The sequence below is a fragment of the Cervus elaphus genome, chromosome 24, assembly GCF_910594005.1.
Source record: "Cervus elaphus chromosome 24, mCerEla1.1, whole genome shotgun sequence".
NCBI lineage: Eukaryota > Metazoa > Chordata > Mammalia > Artiodactyla > Cervidae > Cervus > Cervus elaphus.
Genome location: NC_057838.1, coordinates 17293139 through 17312026, shown reverse-complemented (window position 1 = coordinate 17312026; position 18888 = coordinate 17293139). Strand labels below are relative to the sequence as shown.

At 41.4% G+C, this 18888-nt stretch overlaps 1 protein-coding gene across 15 annotated transcripts in view; it reads right to left on the bottom strand.

Annotated features, from left to right (window-relative positions):
• Nucleotides 1-18888, bottom strand: part of RBMS3 (RNA binding motif single stranded interacting protein 3) — a 1032337-nt gene that overhangs the window by 106435 nt on the left and 907014 nt on the right. For 12 of the 15 annotated variants that reach the window (XM_043885913.1, XM_043885914.1, XM_043885915.1 and 9 more), the window contains 2 exons: nucleotides 14963-15059; nucleotides 12689-12739 (listed from right to left, as the gene is read on the bottom strand). In XM_043885913.1, the coding sequence (XP_043741848.1) occupies nucleotides 12689-12739; nucleotides 14963-15059 (148 nt within the window). The remainder of the gene's footprint in view (nucleotides 1-12688; nucleotides 12740-14962; nucleotides 15060-18888) is intronic. The other 3 variants (XM_043885925.1, XM_043885926.1, XM_043885927.1) reach the window with 1 other exon arrangement.

Genomic DNA, 18888 nt, shown 5'->3' with positions numbered 1-18888 from the left:
GGCACAGAAAAAGACTTAATCAAGTGACTATTTCAAGGAGAAATGGATATTTTCACTTTCATATCCACTGCAGAATTATTCACAATAGCAAAGTTATAGAACAATGTAAGTCTCCATCAATGGATGAATGGAAGAAAGGGTGACATTTTATATACTTATTACATATGTATATGCACACACACACACACATACACACACACGTGTGTGTGTGTACTGGAATATCATTCAGTCACAAAAAGAAGGAACCCTGCCATTTGTGACAACATGGTTAACCTTGGACACCTGGACGCTCACAGGCTAGTCTGGGTCAGTCTCATGTGGGGTCACTGCTCCTTTTTCCTGGGTCCTGGTTGCACACAAGGTTCTGTTTGTACCCTCCAAGAGTCTATTTCCCAGTCCTGGGTAAATTCTGCTGGCTCTATGTTGGGGTTCATGGTGACCTCCTCCAAGAGGGCTTATGCTTTACCCAGGTCTGCTGCACCCAGAGCCCCTGTCCCTCAGGCAGGCCACTGCTGACCCGTACCTCGGCAGGAGACACTCAAACACAGTTCTGGCTCAGTCTCTGTGGGGTCTCTGGGTCCTGGTGCATGCAAGATTTGTTTGAGCCCTCTGAGCGTCTTTGGTGGGTATGGGGTTTAATTCTAAACACCATTGTGCCCCTCCTACCGTCTTGCTAGGGCTTCTCCTTTACCCTTGGACATGAGGTATCTCCTCAAAGTAGCTCCAGTCACGCAAAAAAGATGTCCTTTGCATTACAAGGGACTGGAATGCAAACATAGGTAAGCAAGAAACACCTGGAGTAATAGGCAAATTCGGCCTTGGAGTACAGAATGAAGCAAGGCAAAGGCTATTTGAGTTTTGCCAAGAGAACGCACTGGTCATAGCAGACACCCTCTTCCAACAACACAACAGAAGACTGCACACAGGGACATCACCAGATGGTCAACATCGAAATCAGACTGGTTATGTTATTTGCAGCCAAAGATGGAGGAGCTCTATACAGTCAGCAAAAACAAGACTGGGAACTGACAGTGGCTCAGATCATGAGCTCCTTATTGCCAAATTCAGACTGAAATTGAAGAAAGTAGGGAAAACCACTAGATCATTCAGGTATAACTTAAATCAAATCCCTTACAATTATACAGTGGAAGTGACAAATAGATTCAAGGGATTAGATCGCATAGACAGAGAGCCTGAACAAGTATGGATGAAGGTTTGTGACACTGTACAGGAGGCAGTGATCAAGACCATCCCCAAGAAAAAGAAATGCAAAGAGGCAAAATGGTTTTCTCAGGAGGGCTTACAAATACCTGTGAAAAGAAGAGAAGTGAAAGCCAAAGGAGAAAAAGGAAAGATATACCCATTTGAATGCAGAGTTCCAAAGAACAGCAAGGAGAGATAAGAAAGCCTTCCTCAGTGGATAATGCAAAGAAATAGAAGAAAGCAATAGAATGGGAAATACTAGAGACCTCTTTAAGAAAAAGAGAACATCTCATGCAAAGACAGGCACAATAAATAATAGAAATGGTATGAACCTCACAGAAGCAGAAGATATTAAGAAGAGGTGGCAAGAATACAAAGAAGACTATAGACAAAAGATCTTCATGACCCAGATAATCACGATGGCGTGATCACTCACCTAGAGCCAGACATCCTGGAATGCAAAGACAAGTGGGCCTTAGGAAGCATCACTATGAACCAAGCTGGTGAAGGTGATGGAATTCAGGTGAGCTACTTCAAATCCTAAAAGATGATGCTAAGAAAGTGCTGCACTCATTATGCCAGCAAATTTGGAAAATTCAACAGTCGCCACAGGACTGGAAAAGGTCAGTTTTCATTCCAATCCTGAAGAAAGGCAATGCCAAAGAATGTTCAAGCTACCGTACAATTGCACTCACCTCACAAGCTAGCGAAGTAATGCTCAAAATTCTCTCCAAGGAAGGCTTAAACAGTATGTGAACTGTGAACTTCCAGATGTTCAAACTGGTTTTAGAAAAGGCAGAGGAACCAGAGATCAAATTGCCGACATCTGCTGGATCATCAAAAAAGCAAGAGAGTTCCAGAAAAACATCTACTTCTGCTTTATTGACAATGCCAAAGCCTTTGACTGAGTGGATCACAACAAACTGTGGAAAATTCTTCAAGAGATGGGAATACCAGACCACCTTACCAGCCTCCTTAGAAATCTGTATGCAAGTCAGGAAGTAACAGTTAGAACTGGACAAGGAACAACAGACTGGGTACAAATCGGGAAAGGAATATGTCAAGGCTGTCACCTTGACACCTGCTTGGTCACCCTGCTTATTTAACATCTATGCAGAGTACATCATGAGAAATGCTGGGTTGGATGAGGCAGAAGCTGGAATCAAGATTGCTGGGAGAAATGTCAACACCCTCACATATGCAGATGACACCACCCTTATGGCAGAAAGTGAAGAAGAACTAAACAGCCTCTTGATGAAAGTGAAAGAGGAGAGTGAAAAAGTTGGCTTAAGGCTCAACATTCAGAAAACTAGGATCATGGCATCTGGTTCCATCACTTCATGGCAAATAGATGGGGAAACAATGGAAACAGTGGCTGACTTTATTTTGGGGGGCTCCAAAATCACTGTAGATGGTGATTGCAGCCATGAAATTAAAAGATGCTTGCTCCTTGGAAGAAAAGTTGTGACCAACCTAGACAGCATATTAAAAAGCAGAGACATTACTCTGCCAACAAAGGTCCATCTAGTCAAGGCTATGGTTTTTCCAGTAGTCATGTATGGATGTGAGAGGTGGACTATAAAGAAAGCTGAGCGCAGAAGAATTGATGCTTTTGAACTGTGGTGTTGCAGAAGACTCTTGAGAGTTCCTTGGACAACAAGGAGAGCCTATCCATCCATTCTATGTGAAATCAGTCCTGAATATTCATTGGAAGGACTGATGCTGAATCTGAAACTCCAATACTTTGGCCACCTGATGCGAAGAACTGACTCATTTGGAAAGACCCTGATGCTGGGAAAGATTGTAGGTGGGAGGAGAAGGGGATGACAGAGGGTGAGATGGTTCGATGGCATCACCGACTCAACAGACATGAGTTTGAGTAAACTCCAGGAATTGGTGATGGACAGGGAGGCCTAGTGTGCTGCAGTCCCTGAGGTTGCAAAGATTCAGACATGACCGAGCAACTGAACTGAACTGAACTGAACAACCTTGAGACCATTATGCTAAGTGAAATATATCAGACAAAGACAAATACTACATAGTATCACTTATATGTGGAAGATAAAGACAAAAACCTTCAAACTCATAGGAACTGAATAGAAACTGGTTGCTAAGGGCTAGGGGTGGGGTGGGGAAAACAAGTGAGTTTGGTTAAGGGTACAAATTTTCAACTATAAGATAAATAAGATCTGAGACACTAATATAAATTATGTAAACTATAGATGATAACAACACTATGTTGAATAACTGAAATTTTCTAAGAAAGTAGAACTTAAATGTTCTCATCAGAAAAATAGGATAAATATATGAAGTGATGAAAGTTAATTCAAAATTTAAAGTTAATAATTAGTTAACTAGATGGTGGGAATTGTTTCATAATAAATTCATTTTGGGAGGATGTACTGCATGGCATGTGGGATATTAGTTTCCCAACCAGGGCTCAAACCAATGACTCCTGCATTAGAAGTAAGGAGTCTTAACCACTGGACCACCAGGAAAGTCCCATGTATATATAATATACATTTCAAATCACCAGGATGTTTAATTGTCTTAAAACCTTATTTGTCAATTATACCTCAATATAAGTGAAAAAGAAATAATTCTTGAGTAAATGGAAAGACATATTTTTTTCTTAGATAAAAAGTTAATGTTGTAAATGTATGATGTCTTAACCTTCCTATTGGTTAATATATAAATTTATGGTGATCCCCACCAAAATTTTAGAAGAATTAAAAAAAAATTATTAAACTGCTCTTAATGTAATCTGAAAATGTAGAATGATCTGAAAAATTTTTGAGAAACAACAAAATGTAACAATTGAAGCAAGTGGTGCTATTATAAAGTGATAGTAATTAAAATAATAGCACAATAGTCAAGAAACAGGTAGGACAGAATAGAGTCTAAAAATAGATCCAAAGATATAAAAATCCTATTATAACAATTGGCATAAAGTTTTATATCAGTAGAGCAAATATAGATGACTCATATGGTAGACATTGTTATGATAATTGGTTACCTGTTTGGGCAAAAAAAAGAGTTGGATCATGGTCTCATTTCATGTTACAAAATAAACTCCAAAAATAAGAAAAGAATTAAAATAAAAGTTACTATAAACACAATAACAAAAAAAAAATGGTGCTTTAAATCATACCGTTAATAAGGTGTTTTGCACAGAGTCCAGGTATTTTAAAGCAGAGACTGGCAAAATTAGCCTGTGAGCCAAATGCGGCCCTCACCTCTTTCTGTAAATAAAGTTTTATTGGAACTGAGCCCTGGCGATTCATCTATGAATTTTGTGTGGCTGCCTTCATACTGCAGCCACAGGACAGAGTGGGTGTGACCGAGACCACACGGCCCAAAACCCAGAAAATCTTGTTGTTTGGCTCTTTATAGAAAAAGTTTGCTGATCACTGCCCTAAAGGGAAAATAAATATGAAATATATGATACTAAATACTAAAGTCATGCATGATAAACACCATAAAATTAAATTCCAAATAAACTGGGAAAATATCCAGAATATCTCTGGCAATGTTAACTTAAAGATTGTAATAAGTTCCTTTAAAAAAAAATAAGATCATTACTCAAAAAGAGAAATGAGCAAAACAAATAAACTTGGAGCTCAGAAAAAGAATAAAATTAGTCAATATACATATAAAAGTGACTCAACTTCTCTAGGACTCAGAGAAATAAATAACATTGGTAAGACACCACTCCCTGTTTATCACATTAATAACATTTGAAAGTTGGGATCACCCAGTATTAACTGAGGCCTCGGGAAATAGACAATCTCAGTTAAGGTACAATTTGACAATAACTATATCAAATTTTAAAACACACATAACTTTTGTTCCAGAAAATATGCCACAGATTATTTTTTCACAAGTGCTCAATATTATAATCTTAAGTGTACAACAAGTACCAGCTACAAATTAAAGGGCTATGAATGGGAAACTGGTGCATTTATGTAATGACATGCTATAAAGTGTTAAGGAGAGTTGACATAGATCTTTATGTGACTCATATGTAATGACCTCTAGCACATTCTATTGCTGGAAAAAATAAAGCCAACTGCAATATGGTATTTGAGGAGTGACCTCGTATATGTTTAAAGCACACACATTAGCACACATGCACTTCTGTACACATAACCATTGACTGCATGCTGACATACAAACTCACAGATTCACAAGGCTATTTTTCTGGAGGATAGAGGTGATGAGTGAAGGAGTCCTACAAGGAAAGTTTTATGCTGTATACACATTTTGCATGTTTTATTTTTATTTTTAAAATTTTTTCTTATTGGAGTATAGTTGCTTTACAATGTTGTTCATTTCTGCTCTACAGCAAAGGGAATCAGCTGTATGTATACCCGTGTGCATATGCGTGCTAAGTTGCTTCAGCTGTGTCCAACTCTCTGTGAACCTATGGCCCACAGCCCGCCAGGCTCCTTTGCCCATGGGATTCTCCAGGCAAGAATACTGGAGTAGGTTGCCATGCCCTCCTCCAGGGGATCTTCCAGACCCAGGAACTGAGCCCATGTCTCTTATGTCTCCGGCATTAGCAGGCAGGTTCTCGGCAGGTTCTCTACCAACAGTGCCGCTTGGGAAGCCCATACTTATAATAAATTCCCTCTTTATTGTATTCCTTCCCATTCAAGTCTCCACAGAGCACTCAGTAGAGTTCCCTGTGCTGAAAGTGAAAGTCTCTCAGTCGTGTCCGACTCTTTGTGACCCCATGGACTATACAGTCCACGGAATTCTCCAGGACAGAATACTGGAGTGGGCAGCTGTTTCCTTCTCCATGGGATCTTCCCAATCCAGGGATCGAACCCAGGTCTCCCGCATTGCAGGCAGATTCTTTACCAGCTGAGCCATAGGGAAGCCCAAGAATACTGGAGTGGGTAGCCTATCCCTTCTCCAGGGGATCTTCCCAACCCAGGAATCGAACTGGGGTCTCCTGCATTGCAGGTGCATTTTTTATCAACCGAGCTATCAGGGACTATACAGTAGGTTCTCATTAGTTGCCTATTTTATACATAGTATCAGTAGTGTATATACGTCAATCCCAATCTTCTAGTTCATCCCCTCCCCCCGCCCTGTGGTAGCTATAAGCTTGTTCTCTACACCTGTGACTCTATTTGTGCTTTGCCAATAAGTTCATCTGTACCGTTGTCCTAGATTCCACATATAAGCGATATTATATGGTGTTTATTTTTCCCTTTCTAACTTACTTCACTCACTGTGAGTCTCTAGATCTACCCGTTGCTGCAAATGGCATTATTTCTTTTTTCAATATTGAAAATATTCCATTGTATATGTGTCCCACATATATACATTCCATTGTATATATGTCCCACATACACATATATACAATGGCTGAGTGATATTCCATTACATGTATGTACCACATCTTTATCCATCCCTCTGTTGGTGCACATTTAGGTTGCTTCCATGTCCTGTAATTGTAAATAGCACTGCAATGAATATTGGGGTGCATGCATCCTTTCAAATTATGGTTTTCTCCAGATATATGCCCAGGAGTGAGATTGCTGGGCCGTATGGAGACTTTGGGGCTTCCCTGATAGCTCAGCTGGTAAAGAATCTGCCTGCAATGCAGGAGACCTGGGTTCGATCCCTGGGTCGGGAAGATCCCCTGGAGAAGGGAAATGCTACCCACTCCAGTATTCTGGCCTGAACAGTGCATGGGGTCACAAAGAGTCAGACACAACTGAGGGACTTTCACTTTTTGGGGGGCTTCCCTGGTAGCTCAATTGGTAAAGAATCCTCCTGCAATGCAGGAAACCCCTGTTTGATTCCTGGGTAGGGAAGATCCGCTGAAGAAGGGAGAAGGCTACCCACTCCAGTATTCTTGGGCTTGCCTTGTGGCTCAGCAGGTGAAAAATCCATCTGCAGTGTGGGAGACCTGGGTTCGATCCCTGGGTTGGGATGATCCCCTGGAAAAGGGAACCCATTCCAGTGTTCTGGCCTGGAGAATTCCATGGACTGTATAGTCCATGGGGTCACAAAGAGTCAGACATGACTGAGTGACTTTTACTTGGATCTTCCCTGTAGCTCAGAAGGTAAAGAATCTGCCTTCAATGCAGCAGACCCGGGTTCTATCCCTGGGTTGGGAAGATCTCCTGGATTAGGGAATGGCAATCCACTCCAGCATTCTTGCCTGGAGAATCCCACGGACAGAGGAGCCTGGCAGACCACAGTCCGTGGTGTGCACAGAGTCGGACACGACCGAGTGACTAACACTACTTCACGGAGACTCTACTTTTAGTTTTTTAAGGGACCTCCATACTGTTCTCCATGGTGGCTGTGCAGGCACTTTTGAATCATGAGCTGTGAATTTCATTGTTTGAATGTTCATTGCCCCTAAGTTCATTTTAGATTTTTTTTTAAGTTGCCCTAGAATTTTGAAGTTACATTTAACAATGGCAAGACCAGCACTGCTTGCTACAGTACTCAGGGTATCAAAGAGACTTTGCGTTCAAGAGTCTGTACTTACTTTACCCCAGAAATCTACTTACAGGGAGCTGACACCCATATGAAGATGTTCCTTTTAAATTTATTTTCAAATATTTTTTAATCCTCTTCTGGTAGAAATGGTGTACATGGGCTAAAGTTCCTGCTTTGTGTTTGCTAGTTATTTTAAAAAATTTGGCCAGTAGATCCACCAGGTACAGTCCCTCCATAGCAAACACATTTTGTCTTTGTTTGGTACTTTGACAATGAAACTCAGAAGGTTAGAATTTTTGCTCAGCTCAGCAGTTGGAATAAAAAGATAGTATCTGAAAACACTGCTTTCTGAACAGAATTCTAATGATTTCAATGTCCTTTCCAAACTTGATGATGTGCTTTTAGGGGAAATGTGTCTGCAAGTTTGGAGGATACAGCCCTTAAAATTAAGCCTTACCTAATCACCAGATACCAATGAAATATTCTTGGAGCTTTCTTGAACTTTTTATTGTTGTTGTTCTACAGGGAAAGTTTATATTGACACGTTAGCTGTAAATGTAAGGTTTATTCATCAGAAGTGTTATAATTTAGCCAGGTATAGCGACAAATCCCACAGTGGTTCCCTAAAAGCATCTTGCACTTCTTAGAATCCTGTAGTTACAGAGTATAGTATTAGCGCAGTCACTCAGTCACGTCCAACTCTCTGTGACCCCATGGACGGTAGCCCTCCAGCTTCCCTGTCCATGGGTTCTCCAGGCAAGAATACTGGAGTGGGTATCCCTTGCTTCTCCAGGAGATCTTCTGAATCCAGGGATTGAACCTGGGTCTCCTGTACTGCAAGGTGGATTCGTGACTGTCTGAGCAATCAGGGAAACCCAGTAATTAGATATCCTGTTTGTAATTAGGTAAAAATGAAAACGGACCTTTATCCTTGAGGATAAATAATGCTAAGCACATGGAGGACAGAAGATTTATGATTCACACAGGCCTAAATAAAATTTAAGAGAACTGAACTCTGCTGCTTCTTGGGAGCTATCATCTTTTCTCTCTGTCAGCACAGATTTAACAAAATACCCCATGTATCCCAACATGGGGATTTCAATTGTGCATTCACAGAAGATTCCAGTGTGACAAGCTGCCAAGCAAAGTAGATATCTAGTTCAATCCATCACCTATTAAAATCCTGCCAGTGTCAGAGCGAAATTTCAGAGTTTAGGAAAGAAACCCTGCACTGGCAATCAGCAACACGTACCTGACGGCATTGGCAATGTCAGCAAAGAGTGTGTTCCTGATTCAGTCTCGCAGTGTTATCTTTCAGTGAACGAGAAATAAAGTGCAAGTAAAAATGCTCTCACTGCCATCAGCAGGATTTGGCCCGATCAAGTTCCAGAGTCCAACACACAGACAGAGAATGGTTTCCTTGCAGAAACATCAGTATGAGAGATAGGATCCAGGCAAGGAAACTTTTAGCTCCTTTTCCTTAAAAGTGAAAAGCTTCTCAGAGTCTTTCTTCTAAAGTTACGAAAAGGTACACTGCATATGACTCAGAAATTTCAGTCTCTGAAGAAGAAAGCCTAAGCCAGCTGTAGCTTTACACTCAGGATTTCTGTCGGTCTCTCATTCCTTCTGTCCATCAATTCACGTCTCCCTTACAGATCATTACCCGTCCCAGGTAGGAAAAGACCAGAGGCACCATGCTCTGTGCTAAGACTTGACCGAAGCGCTGGCTTCAGATACAAGCCTGGCTGAGACCGTGGGGCCGTCGAGTCAAGCCTACGCAGAACCTGCAGGACGCTTGCTACAGTGTAGGAGTCCGTGAGCTTCATCACGAGGTGGGGAGCATGTCTCTACCCTATGTACAGAGACCTTATCTGTGAGAGTTTCTCAAAACTGTGGAGGAAAAACCATGAGAAAGGAGAAAAGTTGTAAACAAATTATTACGGGCAACCTACGGGAGATGTGTAGCTATTCACACCTTGAATTTATTTGTAAACTAGGTTCCAGTGACTGCCACACAAGAGGTAACCCAGTAGGCCTTTAATTTTTATTTTCATTACTTGTATTTATTTTTATTATAGGTGTTGAAAGATTCAGCAAGTAAATCAGAGAAGCACCAATCTAAGCGATTCATCTTATTTATAGCCACAGAAGCTACCTTCACCAAACTCATTATTAGTAAAGTGTGCAAAATGAGCAGGATAAATGTGGTAGACATGGCTGATTATTGCTTTTTCTCGAGTTCTTCCTGTACCAACACTCATTTTACACAATTGGCCTAAGCTAACGCAGGATTTGCGGTCATCTACTCATATAACTGAGTAATGATAACAGTAATTTATTGAGTGTTTGACATTTGTCGGGTGCTATTTTAAGAGCTTTAAAGCATTACTTCATTTAATCAACTGAAAGCATAATAATTTAGTTGTGATTTTGTCCATATTACAGACGAGAAAATTAACCGCCCAAAGTCCTATGTCAGAAAGGACTTCCTCTCCCAAAGAGCCTAACCAAGAATCCACACTATTAATCACCAACTCATTCACTCCTTCTCTTCACATCCAGGTGGTTTTATTTCTTTGCCCCAGATCCTCACCTACATATTTTTATGTTTTAGTATTACAGAGCAATTAACATTACAGAGCAATTAAACAACCCCATTCTGGTGATAAAAGCAAGATCAGTTGCATCAAGGTTCTTCATATAATAAAACAACCAACAAAGCTTATGAGGAAACAACTGGTAGTGCAAGTAATGTGTTTCCAAAGTGCTGCTTAGCCAATGTTCCCAAGTTAAAAACAACAAAGTGGCCCAGCCACTCCTGTTCCCAGGAAATCTGTCCCAGGCACAAGTGTTACGTCTTAAACCAGGGTCCCTAACCTCCAGGATCTAATGCCTGATGATCTGAAACGGAATTGATGTAACAGTAACAGAAATAAAGTGCACAATAAATGGAATGTACTTGAATCATCCTGAAACCACCCCCTGCCCCACTGGTTCGTGGAAGGATTATCTTCCACAAAACCAGCCCCTGGTGCCAAAAGGTTGGGGACTGCTGTCTCAAACAGGGGGACCTAAGCTCAAACATCATGCAGAGACTAGTCAGGGGAAGGGACATTAGGGAGCAATAGCCATGGCAAGAAGATCTCATAGGGACAAATGAACACACACACACACACACACACAACTATTGCTAGGGGGAAAGATACTAGAAATAATACATCCCAAAATGGTTGAAGCTGGAAGCTGGGATAGGGAGGAGGAGGTGCTCATGAAACACTTTGCTAGGGTCCTGAATGGCAGTTGAAATGAAACACAAAATCTTCCCTTCTCCTCACAGCTTCCCAAGTATTGTGGAGTCACACACTTCTGGTATCTGAAAAAAAATTCAGATGTTGCCAGATGTGCATTCCTTTAGGTCTCAATGAGATGATGCTTGACCTCAGCATGATGACCAAGCCAGCCTCCGCACTCTCTAAATACATGCACATTATTTCCTTAGAAGGTAGTTGCTTCCTTCTAGAAAGTCTCTTCAGAACTTGGCAAGGCTTCTTCCCTCTTCCTGTGTTGGCCCAGTCTGTGCTGTATGCTGGTCTGGCGGCATCTATTGGATTCTACCTGATGACCTGGACAGAAAAGAACAGCCTGGATTCCTCGCCTGTCGGTCTGATTTCCACAACACAGACCAGATGAACTCACGAAGCCTCCAAAGTAGGCAAATAAGAGTAAACAGGGAGATTTGCAAAACAGGGTCTAAAGATCTGCTGTCATAAGCTACATATACTTTATTTTTAAAATACAAAGCAAACTATCAAAACACTAGGAGCAATGTGGAATGCTCCTTTTTATAAAAAACTGGACAAACCTCAATTATGAAAGCCAGGTGCTGTGATCCTTTGAGTCCAGGAAATGGATGTCTGTGTATGTAACTCCCTGTTTTTGATATGCAGGACTTTATTTATATTTATCTTTGAAAAGAGTTAAAATGTAGCATTGCTTCTTCTTTGTACAACTGATAAATTCACTAATAAGGATTGATGACCATAATAAGGTATAACATGCCATACTTTAAACATTGTTTTCATATATTTTCTTGGCTTTGATCCTCCCCTAAGCCATGTTAAGTACAGTGACAGAAGAGGAAACAAAGTTAACGATTTGAACAGACCCAGCAGAGTACACCAGAGACCCTGTCACACAACTTCCCACTGGGGACCTTTCCCCATCTCCAAACTCTCATGAGTGTATCGTTCTAGAAATCTTCCTGTCCTGTTCTTTTCAAGAGATAGAAAACATGCAAGAACTTGACAAAGATACACGGAATCACTAGCCTTCAGCCTGTATTCTAATGGAACATATAATATTTTTCCTTTGGGACTAATGTCATATTGTACCACAAAATGGAAAAAGCTAGCGAGTAGAACATAGTTTGAATATTTGGGGAAGACATGTTCCACTAAAGAAGAGAATGAGCCTGGTTAGTTAACATAAAAGTCATCTACTGACCTTACTATCTACTATCTAGCCAGACCTATTCGTAGATGAATACCTTCCTATTTCAAATATGTTGCTTTGAGTCAACACTGAGCCATGATTCGCAAAACCATTCCCAAAGCACCCAAAGAAAAGAAAGCGTAACAGAAGGAGAAGGACGACAGAAAGGCTTCTTCCCACAGTGGGTTTAACTGTCCAGAGCACACGGCACTGCACGCTGACTCTCCCTCTTCATCACAAACGGTAGACAGCAACGTGAGAGGTTGACTGCTATTTCCTCCAATCAAGTTGATTCTCTCCCTCCTTCCCTCTCTCTTCCTCTCTCAGCTCTCTTTCTATCACTGTCACTATCTCTGTCTATTGTACACGCTTTTGTAGAATTTCAGGAACAGCTTTCTATCTGGAAAATAGGGCTGCCAGAAAGAGGCATGGAATTGAACAAAAGCTTTACCCCAGAGCTTCTCCACGTTACACAAGCTTGCACTCAGATAATAGAAACATCGAGCCTCAGGTGACTGAGAACACTTACTGTTGGTTGCATAACGTATGGCGGATGAGGCATCCATGAAGTACTCTGGACCTATGCATCAAACAGCATTTATTAGCACAAAGCAATCACAGAGAGAACTCGGTTCTTGCGTTCAGTGGAGTCACACTAGGTCATAAGAAAGTGGAGTCCATCTGACTTACAGCAAATCAGTGCTCAAAACTAAGGATAGAAAGGAAACTCTTGGACCTGATTCATTTGGTCCCTGAAACATGGTAGAATGAAAGCAAATTCCTACTTCACTGCAGCTGGCGGTAATGGCCACATGGGCCAGGCTACACCATGGGCACATTTGGAGGCTGGTATTGGAGACAAAAGTCTTAGGAGGCTTCAGGGATCTGCTGTTTGGAGGTCAACATCCTGGAAGACCCAGGTGAAAAAAGAAGGAAGCATTACTTAGCATGACTGCTAAAACTTCCTCTTTTTCTGTCATTGGTTCTAACCTCAAATTCTCAAGTGATCCCATCTTGGAAACAAATCCAAGTGGTAAAAGTTGGGGAATGAATTAGAGGGATTAACCAGAAATTTGGGGGAATGCTTTGGGTTAAACCCAAGTTAAGTAAGTCTGTGATTTTTCTCTCTTGTAGTAATTGGTATGGTTACTAAAAATGAGTGTAGGAGCCAGGAAAATGTTCTGAATGTTCCCCATCAGCCAAATGAGAAAGTCAGCTTCTAAGAGCTGATTGTGACATAGATAGCCCTGAAGATTTTGTTTTCAGTAGACTCACATGAGACTGCCGATGAACTTTAGATTTAAAAAAAAAAAAGTGGTGAAAAGCAAGAATCAACAACGTAGGAAATTGCTCTAATTCCTTTTTGAGAAAAGAGAGCTGGTGTTAAATTCCATTTATGGGCCCTCCCAAGTGAAATGACAGCTCTGTGGAGATTTTATTCATGACACCAAAGTGCTCTACAATGGAGCTCAGTGGGTGGTCTTGGCTGAAACAGAGGCCAAGATTTGAAAAAAATGGGTAAAAAACCAAAAAGCACACATTACAACCAGGCAGGCCTGTAGGAAGAAAAAAACTGAACAGCATCTGCACTTAGCCTCATGGGTCGCAAGGAAAGGCATTTAAGAAATCAGCCATCCAGAGACCCTCCAATGCAATTCACACAAAAGTCTATTCCACTCACCCACCGCCATGTATCAAGAACCTAAGTGCAGACACAGAATGAAAATGATCTGCTTCGGAGTGAGGGGGATCTGTTAAGGAAAAATGTGCATAGTCTCAAGCGTGATGCTCTGACAGTGGGGACCTCCTGACATGACATACATAGGTAGTGAATGAAGAACGTGAAACTTCACTGAATTCATAGCAATCAGCAACATCACAACCCCCACCCCAAACCCCCACGCCCACCCCACCATATGCGTGATAAAAGAAAACACACTCATGCACACACTCTCGCTCTCTATCTCCAAGGCTGTAATCAACGCCACTCGACACTCCAGACCGCATTCATAGGCAATTTGGTTTCTCCTTAGAATTAGAAGAACTGTCTAAAGAACTACATGAGGTAAAGAGAAGGAGGGAGAAATATTTGTGATAACTCAAAGGAATAAGATAAAGAGCCCTGCTTGAGGGGAAGGATGGCTATTTCTTTCCACCTGTGCACTTAACGTTAACTGGCGACAACATCTGGTTTAGGACACACACTGAGTCTCAGATTTTCTTGTGTTTCAACATGTGGAACCCCTGAGGTCTCTTCTGGCCTCTTTGGAAGTGAGGATGAAGTAAGAGGAGGAAGTAGGAACTACTTTTACCCCTTTGATAATTTTCCCTATTTCTTGGAGCCAGTGATTTAGCAGCCATCCATGTAGCTTTCCATGGATACACAGAACAACTGTGACAAAATGAGATGACAATGATCCAGTATCCTAAAGGGAGTGCAAGGAGCTGCCAGAAATGTGTTCTCAGAAAAGATACACTAGGGAACTGTGACAACCAAAACAACAGACAACACACAAAGTCACCTCTCAGTGGTCAGAAAGCTGTACTAATGCTGGCTGAAAAGTAGCAAAATCATGAAAACTCAGCAGGCAGAATGGAAGCACAGTGGATTTTTATAATTCAGTGAAACAGATGCAAACAAGCTCTTGACAGTGTAGGCTCAATGGATAGTTTGAATATTATGACATTAAGATGTGACTAAAGGGAAGACAACTTAAAAAACTCTACGGTGTCCCTTTTGACTTGAGATAGTCTACTCCTGGCAAGAAAGGCCTCTCGGGACCTGCAGGTAAATCGGACATACCTGATATGTGGAGACAGGGGAAGCAGCAATGAATGGCGTGATGGATGTCTGTGGAATCATGCGGTTGGTTGCAATACTGTACGGTGAAGAATAAAATCTGCGAACAGAAAAAAAAAGAAGATTCATAGATTTGTGACGCTAACGCACTCCTGGCTGCTAACCAAAAGCTACCACGCGTGTCTGAAGAAGATTGACTTCCACCCTCATGTCACCCAGTCACTGTTAACAGGAGTGGACAAGAGACTGATGGTCTTTGATTCCACTAAGAAATAAACTGTTCTAAACAAAATGACAACTTGGAGTCCTCTTATAGAATTGGCCATGCAGAAATCTCTTAGGCCAGGTGAGTGTAATAGTATGTTTAATCAACAGGGGAGAAAAGCTGTGGGTCTTGCTTTTGTTTGTTTGCTTTTAAGGCAACACTATGATAAAGCTCCTTGAAAGAAAGGTGAATTAGTAGCACCAAGCTTTACGAAAGTGGCTGGTGTTATACAGACATAATTGCATTTATTTCTTCATTCAAGAAAGAGGATCAGCTTCTAGAGAGTTCCGGATAATTTATGCTAGGCATGAGTCCATGCCTTTAGGCAAAAACTAACATAAGTACTTTCTCCATGAAAAGAAAAGTACAATTTGTGGACAATTTGGGTCAAGGTGAGGATAGGAATCTTTTCTGAATTTAGTCAAGGTACTGATGGAGGCTCTGGACCTATGTGATATTCTCCTGTAGACTCTAAAAAGCACTGAGTTTATAGTCCTCCAGGGTCCTGCAGTGACCAGGTATAGAAAAACACTGGGCAAGACCATGTGTGATTGAGTGCTCTGTTGCTCAGTCGTGTCCAGCTCTTTACAAAGCTATGGACTGTAGCCCAGTCCATGGACAGCCTCCTCTGTTGATGTAATTTCCCAGGCAAGAATACTGGAGTGGGTTGCCATTTCTTCCTCTGGGGGATCGTCCCCATCCAGGGACTGAACCCATGTCTCCTGCATTGGCAGGCAGGTTCTTTACCATTGTGCCACCTGGGAAGCCCCTGGGCCAGAGCAGAGCTCCACAGATCAGAGGAGGGATGATTCTTCTGGATATCTATTAAAGGATAGATTGAACAGAGATCTAGGACTTCCGTGGTGGCTCAGACTGCCTGCAATGCAGGAGACCTGAGTTCGATCCTTGGGTCAGGAAGATCCCCTGGAGAAGGGAATGGTTACCCACTGCAGTATTCTTGCCTTGAGAGCTTCACGGAGAAAGGAGCCTGGTGGGCTGCATCCATGAGGTCACAAACAGTTGGACACCACTGAGTGACTAATATATTCACTACTTTCAAAGGGTTTTGAAAACACTGACACTCCATCTCAACTCAGACTATACCTTGGAGCCCACAAGTTACCTAATGCTCAGATTCTTCAGAAGAATTTTAAATCATGTTTCCTTCTTCATATCTCACTGGTAAGGGAAAGTCTAGAGTGATTAACCACTGAACATGCACACAAAACCAGGTTGCCAGTGATGGACTATTTCCCCATTATGAAGATAGATTAGAAAAATGCCTATTAGGGATCATCGAATCATTGTTTCATTTTGCCATACTCTTCAGTTCAGTTCAGTTCTGTCACTCATCTGTGTCTGACTCTTTGTGACCCCGTGGACTGCAGCATGCCAGGCCTCCCTGTCCATCACCAACTCCTGGAGCTTACCCAAACCCATGTCCAGTGAGTCGGTGATGCCATCTAACCATCTCATCCTCTATCGTCCCCTTCTCCTCCTGCCCTCAATCTTTCCTAGCATCAGGGTCTTTTCAAAGGAGTCAGTTCTTCCCATAAGATGGCCAAAGTATTGGAGTTTCAGCTTCAACATCAGTCCTTCCAATGAAAACCCAGGACTGATCTTTAGGATGGACTGGTTGGATCTCCTTGCAGTCCAAGGGACTCAAGAATCTTCTCCAACACCACAATTCAAAAGCATCAATTCTTCGGCGCTCAGCTTTCTTTACAGTTCAACTCTCACATCCATACATGACTACTGGAAAAAACCATAGCTTTGACTAGACAGACCTTTGTTGGCAAAGTAATGTCTCTGCTTTTAAATATGCTGTCTAGGTTGGTCATCACTTTCCTTCCAAGGAGTAAGCATCTTTTAATTTCATGGCTTCACTCACCATCTGCAGTGATTTTAGAGCCCCCCAAAATAAAGTCAGCCACTGTTTCCACTGTTTCCCCATCTATTTCCCATGAAGTGATGGGACTGGATGCCATGATCTTAGTTTTCTGAATGTTGAGCTTTAAGCCAACTTTTTCACTCTCCTCTTTCACTTTCATCAAGAGGTTCTTTAGTTCTTCTTCACTTTCTGCCATAAGGGTGATGTCATCTGCATATCTGAGGTTGTTGATATTTCTCCCAGCAATCTTGATTCCAGCTTGTGCTTCTTCCAGCCCAGCGTTTCTCATGATGTACTCTGCATACAAGTTAAATAAGCAGGGTGACAATATACAGCCTTGACGGACTCCTTTTCCTATTTGGAACCAGTCTGTTGTTCCATGTCCAGTTCTAAATGTTGCTTCCTGACCTGCATACAGATTTCTCAAGAGGCAGGTCAGGTGGTCTGGTATTTCCATCTCTTACAGTTTGTTGTGATCCACACAGTGAAAAGTCAATAAAGCAGAAATAGATGTTTTTCTGGAACTCTCTTGCTTTTTCGATGATCCAGCAGATGTTGGCAATTTGATCTCTGGTTCCTCTGCCTTTTCTAAATCCAGCTTGGACATCTGGAAGTTCACAGTTCACGTATTGCTGAAGCGGGGCTTGGAGAATTTTGAGCATTACTTTACTAGTGTGTGAGATGAGTGCAATTGTGTGGTGGTTTGAGCATTCTTTGGCATTGCTTTTCTTCAGGACTGGAATGAAAACTGACCTTTTCCAGTCCTGTGGCCACTGCTGAATTTTCCAAATTTGCTGGCATAATGAGTACAGCACTTTCACAGCATCATCTTTCAGGATTTGAAATAGCTCAACTGGAATTCCATCACCTCCACTAGCTTTGTTCGTAGTGATGCTTCCTAAGGCCCACTTTACTTTACATTCCAGGATGTCTGGATCTAGGTGAGTGATCACATCATTGTGATTATCTGGGTCGTGAAGATCTTTTTTGTTTAGTTCTTCTGTGTATTCTTGACACCTCTTCTTAATATCTTCTGGCTTCTGTTAGGTCTATACCATTTCTGTCCTTTACTGAGCCCATCTTTTCATGAAATGTTCCCTTGGCATCTCAAAATCAATTCAATTACTACTTTTAGTTTTTCTTTTTTAAAATAGTTTATGACTAAGGTTGGAATTTTGGAGACAGAAGCTTCTTCATCTCTCCGAGGTCACCGATATTTTGAATAGAGAATCTCATGAGTCACCTTTCTAAAGAAGCATTCCCCGACAACCTCACTGAGTACAGGGGGGCTAGATTTCAAAGTTCCCAGGGATCCAAGAGTAAATTCTTTAAGCTTAGATTCTATACAAGTATCCAAGCAAGCATTATAGAACTAGAGTCTTAAATTGATCTAGGTTTCAACAAGGATTATAAGGTTGGGGTCTTTTGGTTAAAAAAATGTAGTTGAAAAAGTTACACCATTACCCATTGCATTGTCCTTACTATCCACACCTACATCTACCACATCTCTAAATCTGCAGTTGTGTAGTTTAGGAAAAATGAATATTGACTATGTAATGTACCTATTAGAATGATCAATTAAAAAAAAAAAGGCAATCAGAGCTGTCAAGGATTTAGAGAAGGTGGAATTCTCTTTCATTGTTGGTACAAATATAGAATGGTACTGCCCTTTTAGAAAACAGCTTGGCAGTTTCATATAAAGCTAAAATACATAGTGTATAACTGAAAAATCCCACTGATACATAGCAACTAAAGATAAACGAAAACTTGAGT